General features: G+C 49.3%; 1 protein-coding gene across 4 annotated transcripts in view; it reads right to left on the bottom strand.

Moving 5' to 3' along the window:
- Nucleotides 1–14,387, bottom strand: part of GDAP1L1 (ganglioside induced differentiation associated protein 1 like 1) — a 32,950-nt gene extending 18,563 nt beyond the window's left edge. Inside the window, exons 1-4 of one of the 4 annotated variants that reach the window (XM_067708203.1) lie at nt 14,288–14,387; nt 3,991–4,172; nt 2,808–2,949; nt 2,524–2,563 (exon numbers count right to left, since the gene is read on the bottom strand). In XM_067708203.1, coding sequence (XP_067564304.1) covers nt 2,524–2,563; nt 2,808–2,920 — 153 coding nt within the window. In that variant the 5' untranslated portion in view covers nt 2,921–2,949; nt 3,991–4,172; nt 14,288–14,387. Of the gene's footprint in view, nt 1–2,523; nt 2,564–2,807; nt 3,088–3,125; nt 3,265–3,990; nt 4,173–14,287 lie in introns of those variants that run through there. The other 3 variants (XM_067708205.1, XM_067708201.1, XM_067708202.1) reach the window with 3 other exon arrangements.
- Nucleotides 14,388–14,668: the final 281 nt, after the last annotated feature.

Below are 14,668 nucleotides of genomic sequence, written 5' to 3'. Positions count from 1 at the left end.
CAGTTGCTGCAATTACATCCGTCACGACTTCAACATTACAGTAGTTATTAGTCCTGCCACTAGGTCATGTGATACTATGGGTTAATGCAGAAACACATACTATTATGTAACAAATTTGTTTTGAAAATATGTCAATAGCTTTACTTCAGTATGATTGCTTTTCCTTCTAATCTAATACTCCTATGTATTTGATGTTATTCAATTAACAGTACTATTCTGAGAAAAGTCCATAGGCTTCCCCCGAATGATGAGTGGGTCCATGACCCAGGCAAGGTTAGATCCTGCAGTAGGGCCTGAGGCCATTATGAGGACTCCGGCTTTTTCCTGGAAGGACTTGTGAGCCACTGTAGGCTTCTGAGCAGAGGAGTAGTGAGATGTGCAGTTCTCGCCTGTGGACCTCCTGGGAGTGGGAGAGGGGTTGGTAAATGGTCAAGGGCAGCATGGACAGGGCTGGGGCGCCAGTGCCCAAGAGCTTGAAAAGTAAGGCCAGGGTGGCAGGTAGAGATCATTTACTTCCCTTCTGCCATGTCTGGGAGGGCCCTCTGCATGCAGGAAAGGCCCTTTAGGACTGATGCGAAAGAAGGAAATGTGCCTGCTAAGCCCATACTGTGTGCCAGACACTTAACACATGTCCCTGTCCTTTCAGTCCCCCAGGAATCCTACAGGGTTGGATGTAAACGTCCCCTTTTCCAGATGAGGATGTTGAGGCACAGAGGAGGTGAAGTGACTTGTCCAAGGTCACACAGCCAGTAAGCACTCAAGATGAGACTGGAACCAGGACCATCTGACTGCAGAGCCCATGTGTTTTCCATCAGGCTACACTGCCTCTAGAACCCACGACAGGCCCCTGGGCAAGGGGAAGGCCCTGGCAGGAGAGGCAGGAGAATGCTAGGCTGCCTTAGTCAGAGGTTTGGTCACAAATGGGATTGCAGTGGGTGGTCCCATCCCTGACTAAGGGGCCACCTTAGCCCTGAGCTCATGCTGAATAAGGAATATTCAGGAGGCTCCCTCAGGAAATGGTGAGGGGAAGGGCCACCCTCCTACCTCCTGGTCACTGGGGCCTGGCTCCTGAGGTTCTGGGGAGGAGGACATCCTGGCATCTGGAGGTCAGTCTGATTCATTCCCAAACCCCCCAGCAACTTGTATAGAGCCTGGCATGCAGTAGGTGTTCAGCATGCATGTACAGAAGAGTCCCAGCATGACCTTGGTTAACTCCAACCCCTCCTTTACCTAGCACTTTAGTGATATCATAACACCCGTTATGAACAGAGCCTTGACACCATGCCAGGCACTGCGATCAGCACTTTTTGTGCATCATCTCATTTCACCATCACAATAGCCTTCTGAAGAAGGTACTGCCACTAGCTCCATTTTACAGATTATAAAACTGAGACTTTAGGGAAGCAAAGTGACCTGCCGAAAACTCCATGGTGAATTATTGGAGAAGATGGCTCTCCTGCTGGGGAATTTCTGGCCTCATAGTCTGTACTTTAAACTAGGAACTACTCAAAGGGGGATCAGTGGACCAGCTTCATCAGCCTCACCTGGTAGCCTGTTAGAATGCAGCATCTTGGGCCCTACTCCAGATCTGCTGAATCAAAATCTCTGGGGTGGGACCCAGTATTCTGTGCTTGAACCAGTAATGTATGCTCAAGTTTGACCAGTGCCAGTGTAGAACACTAAGCAGTACCGCCTGTTCAACAACCCTCAGCAATCCTGAGAGGGGGTTGCAATTAGAAGAAGTTGCTGTTATTGTTATTATTATCCCATTTTCCAGATGATGGAACTGAGCCTAGACCAAGAATCAAACCAAAGAGCCTGGTTCCAAGGCCATTTCTCTTTAAGGAATCTGTTTCTCCATCTGGAAAATGAGTGAATGGAACAAAAGGATCTTCCAGGGAGAAGAGAAGTCGAAGGGTCAGGCAATGGGTGACCCTTAGGCTCCAACAGGACCGGCTGCTGGGACCTGGCCATGGTGCTGAATTCGTACCCCACAGAGAGGACAGCCCAGGGTGAGAGACTGCGCTCCTAGAGGCCCCTGGTCTTGCAGGCTCAGTGCTTGGACCTCACCCCCAGGAAGCGGGAACCCCGATAACTCAACACCAGGCTGCATTCCCAACCGCCTTCTAGCTCCCCTGAGTCTGAGATGGGACCGTGTGGCCGTCTGTGCCTTTAAGAGCAAAAAGCACAGACCTTACGGGCCAGCTGAGCTGGTTTGAGGAGATGGGTTAACTCCTTCCTTCTCAGCTCAGGATTGGGGGTGGGGTGGAGGGAGGGCTAGGGTCAGACCCTTCAAGCCCCAATCAGAAGGCCCCCAGCCGGGCAGAAGGGCAGAGGAGCTTTGACCCGCAGGCCTGTGGCATGGGGACAGCAGCGCGGGGGTGGGGGGGAGGGGGGGAGGGCCTGCGATGGGACTACTGGGGCCGGAGGCTGGACCCCAGGAAGCGCCCCTCCCCCCTCCCCGCAGCAGCAGCCCCCTCCGACAGGCCGCCTTCCCAGCAGTGCCCATTCCCTTCCCCTTGCCTTTGTCTCTCTTCTCAGCTCTTCAACAGACCGGGTCTTTCTGGGAGGGAAAGAGGCAGAACGGGTGTTCCTAGAATTAGGGTCGGTGCTCCTGGGGCCCAAGACAGCGCCAGTCACCTCCCGGGAGGGCAGCCCAGCTTCCCCCATCCTCTGGGCCCCGAAGCCCCCCCGATTCTACCCTCCAGTCTCTCACCAGGTCTTCAGACCCCTTAAGCCCTCCCAGATCCCCTCCCCCAAGCCTCCTGGTGCATGGGTCGGGTTCCCCTGCTCCCTCCGGGCTCTACCTTCTGCGAGCTGAAGGACTGGGTCCAGTGGTACAGAACCAGGCTCTCCTTGGGCCAATGGGCGTGGCTGGCCGCTTCGGATGCTTCGGGGGCCTCCACCGGCTTGGCCGCATCGCTCTCCAGCGCCGAGATGGGCCACCAGCTGCAGTTGGTGGGGGTCAGGTTATTGGGGGTCGCCATGACAGCCCGAAATCAGAGGGAAGAAAGAAGGAGGCTCCGGCGGTGGCGGCTCTCTCTCGCCCAGCATCACATGGCCTCGCCGAGCCTGCCCCTCTCCTTCGCTCCCTCCCTCCCATCCCCGTGAATGTCATTACTCACTGGGCGAGTGGGGGAGGGGCGAGGGGGATCCCGGGAGCTCCTTTCCTCCTCCTCCCCTTGGCCCACCCCTGGCCCGTGCCAGAAAAGCCACCAGTCCAAGGTCAGGCTCGGTGGAAGGGCACCAGGAGCCATAGGGAAGTGGGCCATGCCCCCAGATAGCTCGAATCTGGCCAGCCACCTGCCGAAGATTCCACCATTATAAACGCATTCTGCCTCTCAAATCTTCTAAAAGGCAAATAGGACAACTGGTGTTATAGAAATACATTCCTTTATAAATCAGTGTCTGGAAATAGCTCGTCTCTCTTTGAAGCTGTTATTTTCTAACTTTTCTCCAGAAGGACCTCTGAGGGCAGAAGGGAACACATGATGATTTATTGAACAAACACTTACATAGCACTCCTGTGTGTCCAGGCACCGTCAATTCATTTAACCCTCACAATAATCCTATTAGCCTCACTTGACAGAGGAGGAAACTGAGGCACGGAGAGGCTAAGTGGCCTTGCCCAAGGCCATCTAGCTAGAAAGTGGTGGAGCTGAGATTCGAATCCAGGCTGGCCAGCCCCAGAGCCTGTTTTTAGCCATAAGGTCATAACATGACAGTAATGTGCACAACAGCACAGCGAGCATTTATCAACCCAAGCACTCCACGTGCATCACCTCATTTCACCTGCACGGCAATCATTTTTTCCACATGAGGGAGGTGAGGCTCAGCGATGTCAAGTCATTCATTGGTCCAAGGTCACACTTTCACCCCAGGAGACTGAGGCATGACTAGAGGAGCCCCATAATGCCTTTGCTGACACATAGTTTATCCTAAACATTCATGGGAACTTCACATAAAATTCCTTAATATATCCTTGCTTACCTTGCTATAATGTGTTATTTATCATTGAGCAACTAGATGCACCAGGAAAATAAGCTTCTCAGTTTGCCCTCCATTGGCAACTTTGATCTTGGACTTTCAGCTTCCAGAAAATACATTTCTGTTGTTTAAGCCACACCCAATTTCCGGTATTTCGTTATGGCAGCCAGAGCAGATTAATATGCCTACAATAGAAGCGCATTATTTGTATCTTTTCAAAAGAATTCAAGTTGGGGCTTCCCTAGTGGCGCAGTGGTTGAGAATCCACCTCCCAATGCAGGGGACACGGGTTCGAGCCTTGGTCTGGGAAGATCCCACATGCCGCGGAGCGACTAAGCCCGTGCACCACAACTATTGAGCCTGCACTCTAGAGCCCGCGTGCCACAACTACTGAAGCCCGCATGCCACAACTACTGAAGACCGTGTGCTACAACTACTGAAGGCCGTGGGCCTAGAGCCCATGCTCTGCGACAAGAGAAGCCACTGCAATGAGAAGCCCGCGCACTGCAACAGAGCAACCCCCGCTCGCCACAACTAGAGAAAGCCCGCGCACAGCAGCAAAGACCCAACGCAGCCAAAAATAAATTAAAAAAAAAAAAAAGAATTCAAAGTTGATAAAAAAAGAGATACTACTGGATTTCCCCTTACTACTGGGGGCAAAGCCGGTCTTGGTCCCCACACTACAGGAAAAGAGGGAGGAATTAACATGGTCATCTCAGGACCTTTAGCCAGGTCCTTTACAGAAATCCCACAAGAAGAGTATTAATGTCCACACTTGACAGAGGGGAAAACAGGCTCGGCAAACAGAAAATGTCTCACCTCGTATCATCACCTAGGAACCAGCAGAGCTGGAGCTGGGATCCGCGTCTACCTGATCCCCAGATACACTTGAGGTTTTGTTGCTGCTTTTTCTTAAAGATTTTTTTTTTTTTGGATTTGGACCAATTTTAAAGTCTTTATTGAATTTGTGACCATATTGCTTCTGTTTTATGTTTTGGTTTTTTGGCCAAGAGGCATGTGGGATCCTACCTCCCTGACCAGGGATCGAACCTGCACCCCCTGCATTGGAAGGTGAAGTTCTAACCCCTGGGCCGCCAGGGAAGTCCCAGCACCTGAGTTCTTTTCTCCTCCTCCTGCTACCACCATAGAACAGATGCTGAAATGGTCACAGGGTGGGGTGGGGCTGGACGACATCCTTCAGCCAGTAAGGATCACTCAGGAGATTTTGCTTCCAAATTCTGGGCAGGATGAATGGTTCTCCTGGGAATTAAAAGTCACCTAAAGGAATTCACTGTGAAAAATCCTAACAGCGAATACATCTAACTTCTACATCTATTACATCAGGGCCCGCTGACTCAGGAAGCCACAGAGATCAGAGAAATGCCATAAATGCCGTAAATATGAGGCCGGCCAGGTATGATCCCACAGGGTGTGGTGGGGATTGTGGCGACTCATAGACCCCAAGTTGGTCTTGTAACAAACATAGTTGTGAGCCAGAGCTAAGCCCTCGTGTAGTTTGTTTGCAGCCTCTGCTTTTGATAACTTAGTTTTTGCCACAATCCTCGAGGCAGTGTGTTAGTTAATATAGCACTAGCTACTGTAACAGCTAAACTGCCAAATCCCAGTGACTTTCTTTACCCAGTTGAAGTTTTTTTTCACTCACATTAAGTCCAATTAGCAGCCGGTGGGGGGAGTGGCAGGGGGTTCTGTCAACCTGCCTTTGCAGGCTTCCAAGATCACCCAGGCATTGATATCCAATGGGCATAGATCTTTATGGGCAGATAGTAAAGAGAGAGCAGAACACCAGGTGAGCACTCCTCACTCTGCTCACATTCCATTGGACAGAACCCTGTGGCTGCCCCACTTAAATGCAAAGCAGAGCTGGGTATGTGAGTCCCTGGCCTGTAGCAGCCACTTTCCAACAACTGTCCTATGGATGGGTAAACAGATCTTATCCATCCCTGCCTCAGGCAGTTATTGTCATCTCTGGTTTATCAATGGAGATACAAATCTCAGAGAGGCTAAGTGACCTGTGAGAAGTCACACAGCCAGGAGCACTGTCTTTCTGACTCCAACCCAAGGATCTTTTTTCTGCCTTAACGTTTCCCAAACTTGCCATCTCATGAGCATCTCTTGTTAAACATACAGGTTCTTGGCCCTCACCCCAGACCTTGAACTGAATGTTCGGCAGAGAGTGTGGTAACTTGTACTTCCACTGAGAATCCCAAGATGATTTTTATATCAGTCTCTACCCTTGGGGCTGCACCCTGGGAACTTTGTGAAACGCTAACCACTTGGCTTCAGCCCCTAGAAATTCTCAATCAATTGGTCTGTGGGGAGGGGCCCTGATATCGACATGTTGTAAAGCTCTCGGGTGACTCTGATGTGCGGCCAGGACTCAGAAACACTGCCTCTGGTCCCCAAGCAAACTGGGCTGGTCATCAGAGTCACCTGCGGGAGACTTTCAAACTAAAGCCGCAAGAGAGAGAGGGAGGGAGGGAGGGAAGGAAGAAGGGAGGCTATCACGTGATTCTTGACCCTGGGAATCGGCTTTTTAAAAAACTGTTCAAATGATTCTAACATGCAGTCCCGGTTGAGAACTACTGAATAAATGGACCAGAAGATTCTGAATCAGTAGAGCACAGGCTCTGGACGCGCAGGCTCAGCAGCCATGGCTCACGGGCCCAGCCGCTCCGCGGCACGTGGGATCTTCCCAGGGCACGAACCCGTGTCCCCAGGGCACAAACCCATGTCCCCGGCATCGGCAGGCGGACTCTCAACCACTGCACCACCAGGGAAGCCCCAAACTTTCCATATTTTTAAAGTTCTTCCAGGAGACTGTGATTCCACTGCCCTAGGGCTTTGCTACTCAAAGTCTGGTCTGAAGTATCAGCACATCACTGGGAACTAGTAAGACATGCAGAATCTCAGGCCCAACCCTAGACCTGCTAAATCGAAATCCACAATTAACAAGACCCCCAGGAGATCAACACACACGAGTGGGAAAAGCACTGCTCTCAGGCACACGGGCTTTTTGCAGGGAGGACAGCAGTTTATATCCTCCAGTCAGGGCTGACTCAGCTTCTCTCCATCCCCACTCATCCCCTCTTGAGGCTGCAGAACCTTTTCTAGTGTCACCAGCATAGTCTGTCCTCAAAGGTCTGGGCCTTGCTGCCCCCATGCCGTGGCCATCTGTTCACGGATACTTTGTTGGAAGGTCTGGGCATGCTCACAGGTCAATGACTCAACAGGGAGCTGGCAGGCCCTTCCTGCCAGGGCAGGACATCACAGATGCTGGGCATTGACTTGAGGAGCAGACCGTGGGATTGGTTGCTTCACCTGAAGAAGATCTCTTCTTCAGGTGGGAAGCATCTGGCACAGGGTCTGGCATGTAACAGCATCTGCCCAGTAAATATTTGCTGACCTAAATGTAAATGGATGAAAATGAGCACTAATCCTTTGTCTCTGAATGGTAATTTTTGTGCACTCCTTTTGTGCCCTTTAAAGCATTTTTGTCAGGTGTTTAGATTGTTTTTCTTCTTGTTTTCTCATTAAGTTCTAATTCTTTTTCATCTGGCTTCTCTCTGCACGGCATTCTTTGTAATGGTAAAATAATGGAAACATCCTAAATGGCTCATGAGGGGGGTTTGTTAAATCATTCAGGGGCTCTCTTCCCCCAAAGCCCATCCACCAATACACGTTAAGAACCTCTTTTCTGGAAGGATCCCAACAAGACACCAACAAGCACGGTCTCTGGATCGGTGGAATTCTGGGTGTTCTCTATGAATTCTCTATGAACTACTTTTTGCTTGGCTGTATCTTCTTTTTTTTTTTTTCTGTTCTGAGCAACTATTACTTTTGAATAAGAAAAACTAACCAACAGGAATTGGACTGGTTCTAAACTTCATTTAAAATCTCTCACTTATTTTAGCCAGCTTTATCTAATTGACAATGTTTTTATTTAAGAAAATTGCAAATTGGAAAAGAGTTAGTGCCATCCATAACCGATTAGCAAGAAAGCTGAGGCCCAAAGAAGTAAAGTGGTTTATGTGTCCCAGAGAAAGAGCCAGGCAGGAGCAGAACTCAGGCCCTGACTTGTGGGTGGGTGTTCTTTCCCTCACATCACTCCCTTCCCTTCCCTCCGGGAGCCTCTTAACAGCGCTCTCTCTCTCTCTCTCTCTCTCTCTCTCTCTCTCTTTCTCTCTCTCTTTCTAAGTCTCTCTTTCTCTTTCTCTCTCTCTTTCTAAGTCAACAATGCAGGGGCGTCTCAGGCATCCATGGCCTCACAGGGTGGACATTCCATCCCACTGTGTGAATGGATCTGTGTGGATTCCAGAGAGTGGACAGAGCCATTAGACGAGGCGGCCTCACATCTGCCCTTACTTCCTGTAAAGCCACAGTGAGCTGCACATCAAAGGCATAGAACCACGGGCAGAAGCCCTGCCTGCCTGGCCCTGGGCCAGGAGGAGCTGCCTGCCCACTTTGAAAGTCTGCAAAGGCTTCAGGCAAGCCTACGCCATTTCTGCCACATGGGACATTTTCTCAGGAGGATCCAGGTAATACCAACCAGTCCTCCATGGACACTTCCTTCAGGCTGGCTATGGCTTGCTCTGGGCCAAGTAAAAGGAGTGGGACCCGTCTCTAGGGGTCCTTGCCATGCTGGGCTGGGCTTGGGGCAGGGCTCTAGCCCTTTTCCATTTGGACAGGACCCAGAGGAGGGAAATGTGAGCACATCCTTGACGCACCAGAGCTGATACCAGCAGCCCCAGGTTCTGCAGAAGCCCCATGGCCTTGGCTGGCTGCAATGCCTGGGAGGTGCACAGGGTGAATGGATCTCAGGTTTCACAGCTAAGAAAGGAGCCTGAGGATTTTATTTTTCCTGGCGTCTGGGCAGCTGAGTCCATGGCAGGTGTTCGGGTGCCCTAAGGTCAGCCTGGGAAAGCTTTTGTCTTGGAGCCCTGGTCTGTGGTGAGGAGTGTCTCTGGACTAAAATGATCCTCGGAGGTGGCTCCTGGGCCTGGGTGTCTGCTGGAAGAAGGTACTTTGGAAGAGAAATGGAGAAATTCTGAAGCCAGAGGATGGGGGACTTGAACCTGAAATATTGACAGCTTCTCAAGGCCCACATTGAGGATTTCTTGCTACGCCTTATCAGGGAAAAACAAGCAGGCACTTACACGATCAAACCTTAAGAACAGACTGCATACGAACCAGCAAAGAGGTATAGCTTTTTAAAAAGCCTTTAATGGCTTTTCAAAAAAATACAAAAATATTACATGTTCATTATGACAACTGCAAGGAATTCCCTGGAGGTCCAGTGGTTAGGACTCGGCGCTTTCACTGCTGGGGCCTGGGTTCAATCCCTGGTCGGGGAACTAAAATCCTGCAAGCCGTGAGCCTCGGCCAAAAAACAAACAAACAAATCAAATAATATATTAAGGAGGAAGTAAAAATAACTCCATTCTCCCGAAGAGGTACAAAGTAAAATAAGGTATCATTTTTAGAACTACCAGATTGGCAAGATTAAAAAGAATGGCAATATCCAGCACTGGCAAAGGTGTAGGTCAGGGTTTTTCAACCTCAGCACAATTGACACGGCTTAAGGGATTCCTTGTGCCCCACACTTTAAAATTCCCAAGGCAGCGGGACTTCCCTGGTGGCACAGTGGTTGAGAATCTGCCTGCCAATGCAGGGGACACGGGCTTGAGCCCTGGTCCGGGAAGATCCCACACGCCGCGGAGCAACTAAGCCCGTGCGCCACAACTACTGAGCCTGGGCTCTAGAGCCCGCGAGCCACAACTACTGAGCCAGTGTGCCACAACTACTGAAGCTCGCGTGCCTAGAGGCTGTGCTCCGCAGTGAGAGAAGCCACCGCAACAGAGCAGCCCCTGCTTGCCGCAACTAGAGAAAGCCTGCGCACAGCAAAGAAGACCCAAAGCAGCCAAAAATAAATAAATAATAAAATAAAATTCCCAGGGCAGCATCATATGCCCCATCTCACCAGATCCTCAAAGTAATTCTTCTAAATTGGCAGAGAGAGGTAGTTATATCCATTTTGCAGGTGGAGAAACTGAGACTCAGAGTACAGTGACTTGCCCAAGGGCTGAGCAGCAGGAAGCGGTAGAAATGGGGGCCCTGGAGAGAGCAAGAGGCAGCCCTGGTCTCTGGAGTCCCAGAGACCTACCCCCACCCCCGGGCCCCATAATAACGAGAGCAGGTCCAGCCACAGGCTCTCATAACCACAGGCCTAACATGCTTGCACTCCTTCTGTGGCCTCTAATCCTCAACTCCTCTTCAGCAATTATTCCTTCAACCAAAGCGGGTTCTCCTATCCCCGAAGTAATTCTCTCTTTAGGAAGAGCAGGGATTTAAGATCTGACCTTGACAATCTCCAGCTGGACAAGTGGCTTCACCTCTCTGGGCCTCAACTGTAAAATGGAGATAAACATACCTACCTCCCAGAATTGTTTTGGGGATTCAAGCTGTCGTGTGTGAATGCATTTTGCAAAATATAAAGGACTTAGAAACAGTAGTTCATTTTAACAAAGCTCTCTTTCTGTGAGGTTAGAATAACACTGCTAGGGTAACTGCAAGTGAGAGCAGTACATTGAATGGAAATCTGAATTTGAAATATGGACAAAGATTGGCCAGGTATATTGAGAAGAGAAGGCCACATGCAGAGTTCAGATTAATGGGTCTGTCCATCTAAGCTTGTAACTTACCTGAGCCAGGTTCCTTTAGAGCCTATTACTGGGATTGGGGAACTGTGCTGTCCCCAGGAAGAGGTGCCATGCGTTAAACATCTTAGGGCAGGGGGAACAGGGAAACAAGAAAACCCAATGTACTACCAGCGCCACGGGTTATACTTCCACACACGGGAAAATGGTCCTGGCAGGAAGCAAGTTAATATGTCTATCCAGGGTTTATGGGACTCCTCAGTTAATTTATTAACATTATAAAAGGTAACATATGCAGAAGCACCTTGGGCAGGGAACCATCTCCTACCATCTCAGTGAAATGTGGTAAATAAAAGTGACCTTATAAAGGAAAGACAGCTACAACAGGCAGACTTAAACAAGATCATCTCACTGCTGGAGAGGGTGTAGGGAGGTGGACCCTGAGTGTGTGAATGGCTGATAACCTTTCTTTTAGGCAATTTATCAGTGCGTTACTGGCGACTTTAAACAGCTCATTCCTTCTCACTCAGGTGTTCCAGGTGTAAAATTCTACTCTAAGTAAATAATCATTCTTAGATATATATACACACACGTTTTTATGTGTATATATACACACAAACAAGGATTTTTCAGCTCAGAGTTCTTTTCATTTTTATTCTTGTTTTTATTGAAGTATAATATACATACAGAAAAATGCACATGTCCTAAGAATACAGCTTGATGAATTTTCACAACTAGAACGGGCCCATGGGCCCAGCGCCCAGATAAAGAAACTGTATGTCATCAGCACCACAGGCTGCCCCTCTCCTGCACTCTTCCAGTGACTTCTGCCCCCCACCCCACCATATAACCTCAGTCCTGACTTTTAACAGCATCGATTACTTCTATTTTTGCACTTTATATAAATGGAATCACACAGTATGTGCTGTTTTTCAGAGTTCTTTATTATAGCAAACACACACATATACAACACACACAGACACAACTGTCCAAAAATAAAGGAATGGTTAACTCCAGAAGAAATTATGAATATAAGTAATGGACTAGAATTTGGTCACTAAAATTATGTTTTGGGGACTTCCCTGGCAGTCCAGTGGTTAAGACTCTGTGCTTCCTGGACTTCCCTGGTGGTGCAGTGGTTAGGAACCCGCCTGCCAATGCAGGGGACACAGGTTCAAGCCCTGGTCTGGAAGATCGCACATGCTGCGGAGCAACTAAGCCCATGCACCACAACTACTGAGCCTGCGCTCTAGAGCCTGCGAGCCACAACTACTGAGCCCGCGTGCCTAGAGCTCATGCTCCGCAAGAAGAGAGGCCAACGCAATGAGAAGCCCACGCACCGCAACGAAGAGTAGCCCCCGCTCGCTGCAACCAGAGAAAGCCCACACGCAGCAACAAAGACCCAACGCAGCCAAAAACAATTTATTTATTATAAATAATAATATTTATAATAAATAATTTATTATTTATTATAAATTTAAAGAAAAAAAAAAGACTCCACAATTCCACTACAGGGGGCATGGGTTTGATCCCTAGTTAGGGAACTAAGATCCCGCATGGTGCACAGCACGGCCAAAAAAAAAAAAAAATGTTTTTGAGGAATATTTTGTGCCATGGAAGATGCTTACAATAGTTAATGAAAAAAAAGCAGAATATAAAACTGTATACATAGTTTATCAGCAATAAAAATACATATATTTAGGGAATTCCCTGGCAGTCCAGTGGTTAAGACTTCACACTTCCATTGCAGGGGGTGCGGGTTCGATCCCTGGTCGGGGAACTAAGATCCCACATGCTGTGCAATGCAGCCAAAAAAATAATAATTAAAAAAATAGATACATTTAAAATAATAATAATAATAGCAGCTAACATTTGTTGGACACTCACCAGGAACCTGGCAGCGTCCTATCAAATCACTCACTCGATCCTCTCCAAGCCCTCTGAGGTGGGTCTTGTCATTACCCCCATTTTTCAGAGCAGTAAATGGAGGCACAGGGGCTTGGGCAGCATGTCCAAGGCCACACAGAGGGGTGGGTGTGGTGAAGCCGGACTTCTAACAGAGCCAGCCTGGCTCCTAGGCACATCACAGCACTGCGACAAAATGCTGACAGTGGTCGTCCCCGGGTACTGGTAGTGGGGGACAAAGGCTGACGGCTGCTGCAGGGCCACCCAGGGCTTCTCCCCTCAGAACCTGAATCCTGTGCAGAGCGGCGTGGAGGGATCACAAACGTGTGGCATCTGATGGCGAGGGGCTGCCTGCGAATTCCTGGGCCCTGGCAAAGGCTGTGTCCCCAGTCTGATGAGGCCTGGCTGTTCAGCATTCCCTTTTGTTGAGTGAGCTTTCTGATATCCTTCCAGTAAATTCCTTTTCCACTCAAGCTAGTCAGAGTGGATTTCTCTATTCTCTGACACAGGCTCACCCAGGGAGTGAATGAGGTGAGAAGCATGGTGCGGCGAGGCCTGAGGACCGCAGACGAGCAGAAGAGGAGCCTGGGGAGGAGACGGAGCAGGACAGGCAGCGAGGAGGGCCCTGGGCGCAGGGATCACAGAAGCTGGAAGGGGAGTGAGTTGAGGAGGCCACGACCAGCGTCAGCCAGTGCTCAGAACTCAAGCAACGTGAGAGCTGAGAAAGGGGCTGCTGGATTCAGTAGCAAGGAAGCCACTCCTGCCCTTGGCCAGAAGCGTTTCAGTGAGGATGGAAGTCTGGTTGCAGCAGACTGAACAATGAGAATCAAAGGAGAGACACTGACTATGGTCTAATGGGGAGAAAAAGGACGGGAACTTAGGGGGAATCCAGGTAGAAAGGGGCTTTGTGGGTTTGGGTTTTGTGGGGTTATTTTGTTTGTTTTGTTTTTGTTTTTTTAAATACAGGAGAAGACATGATGTATGTTTGCACGTACAGAAAAAATGGTGTGAGTTTCCAGAGAAGGTGCAAGAGACAGGAACCAAAGTGACGTTACAGTGGGGGCTTGTCTTGGAGGGAAGACACTTTAAGGAGGTGGGAAGGGAAAAGAATGGCGGTAGAGACAGGCAAAGGTGAACGGACGAAGACCAAGGTCTCAGATGGCATCTGAGGGCACAGGAGCACTCTTTTGGTGAAACCTTTTCCTCTTCCCTCAGGCAGAATAAGATGCTCATGAATTATAGGTAGATGTCAACCCTTGAGAGGGCGGCAGACTGGTTTAGAACACAGGCAGGGCAAGGAAAGAATTCTTGGGAGTTGAGTCTGAGCCAGGAAACCGTGACACAGCAGCTCAAATGCAGAATAAGTTGAAGACTCTCATCAAGACACAGCTTCATTCAAAGTTAAAAAACCAAACCCAGCCATTGCGCAGTTGGCAGATATAACAAGTATGAGAGCCTAGAAGCTTAGCTCAACAGCTTCAGAGCAGGGCTCTTTAAACCTGCCGCGGCTGTTGTTTGGCGTAGGTAAGATACTTCAGGATTCAAACATCAGAACCCAAGGTCCACGGTGCAAAGTCTGGCTCCCCCGCCCCCCCATGCTCTGACCTGCTTCTCTTGCTGTCCTGTATACCTTTTCAGTGTTTCTTTATTCACACACAAGTAATACAAATATATATTCTTAGCTCACATCTTGGTTTTTTGTTTGTTTGTTGTTTACTTACTGTATCTTGGAGAGCTTTCCTCAGTCCACAAAGAGCTTCCTCTGTTTCCAGCTACCTAGCGCTTCTGCATGGAGCCGCACCACGGTTTCTGTGCCCGGTCCTGTACAGATGGACATCTGGGTTGTTTCCAATCTTTTCGCTCTTACAACCAATGCTGCAATGGCTAACCTTTTACATAAGTCATTGCATGGATCTACAAATGTCATCTACAGGGTGGATGCCTAGACTTGTCATTTCACAATCCCTCCAGTAATATCTGAGCGAGCCTGTTGCCTACTGCCCACCCCCTACCTCCAACCCCACCGAATGTGCTCTCAAAGTTTGGAATTGTTGCCAACCCGATAGGTTACAATTGGTATCTCTGTGCACTTTTAACAAGCA

The sequence above is a fragment of the Pseudorca crassidens genome, chromosome 15 (genome assembly GCF_039906515.1).
Source record: "Pseudorca crassidens isolate mPseCra1 chromosome 15, mPseCra1.hap1, whole genome shotgun sequence".
NCBI classification, from domain to species: Eukaryota; Metazoa; Chordata; class Mammalia; order Artiodactyla; family Delphinidae; genus Pseudorca; species Pseudorca crassidens.
Note: the sequence above shows the minus strand (reverse complement) of the source record. Positions and strands in the feature narration are given on the sequence as shown.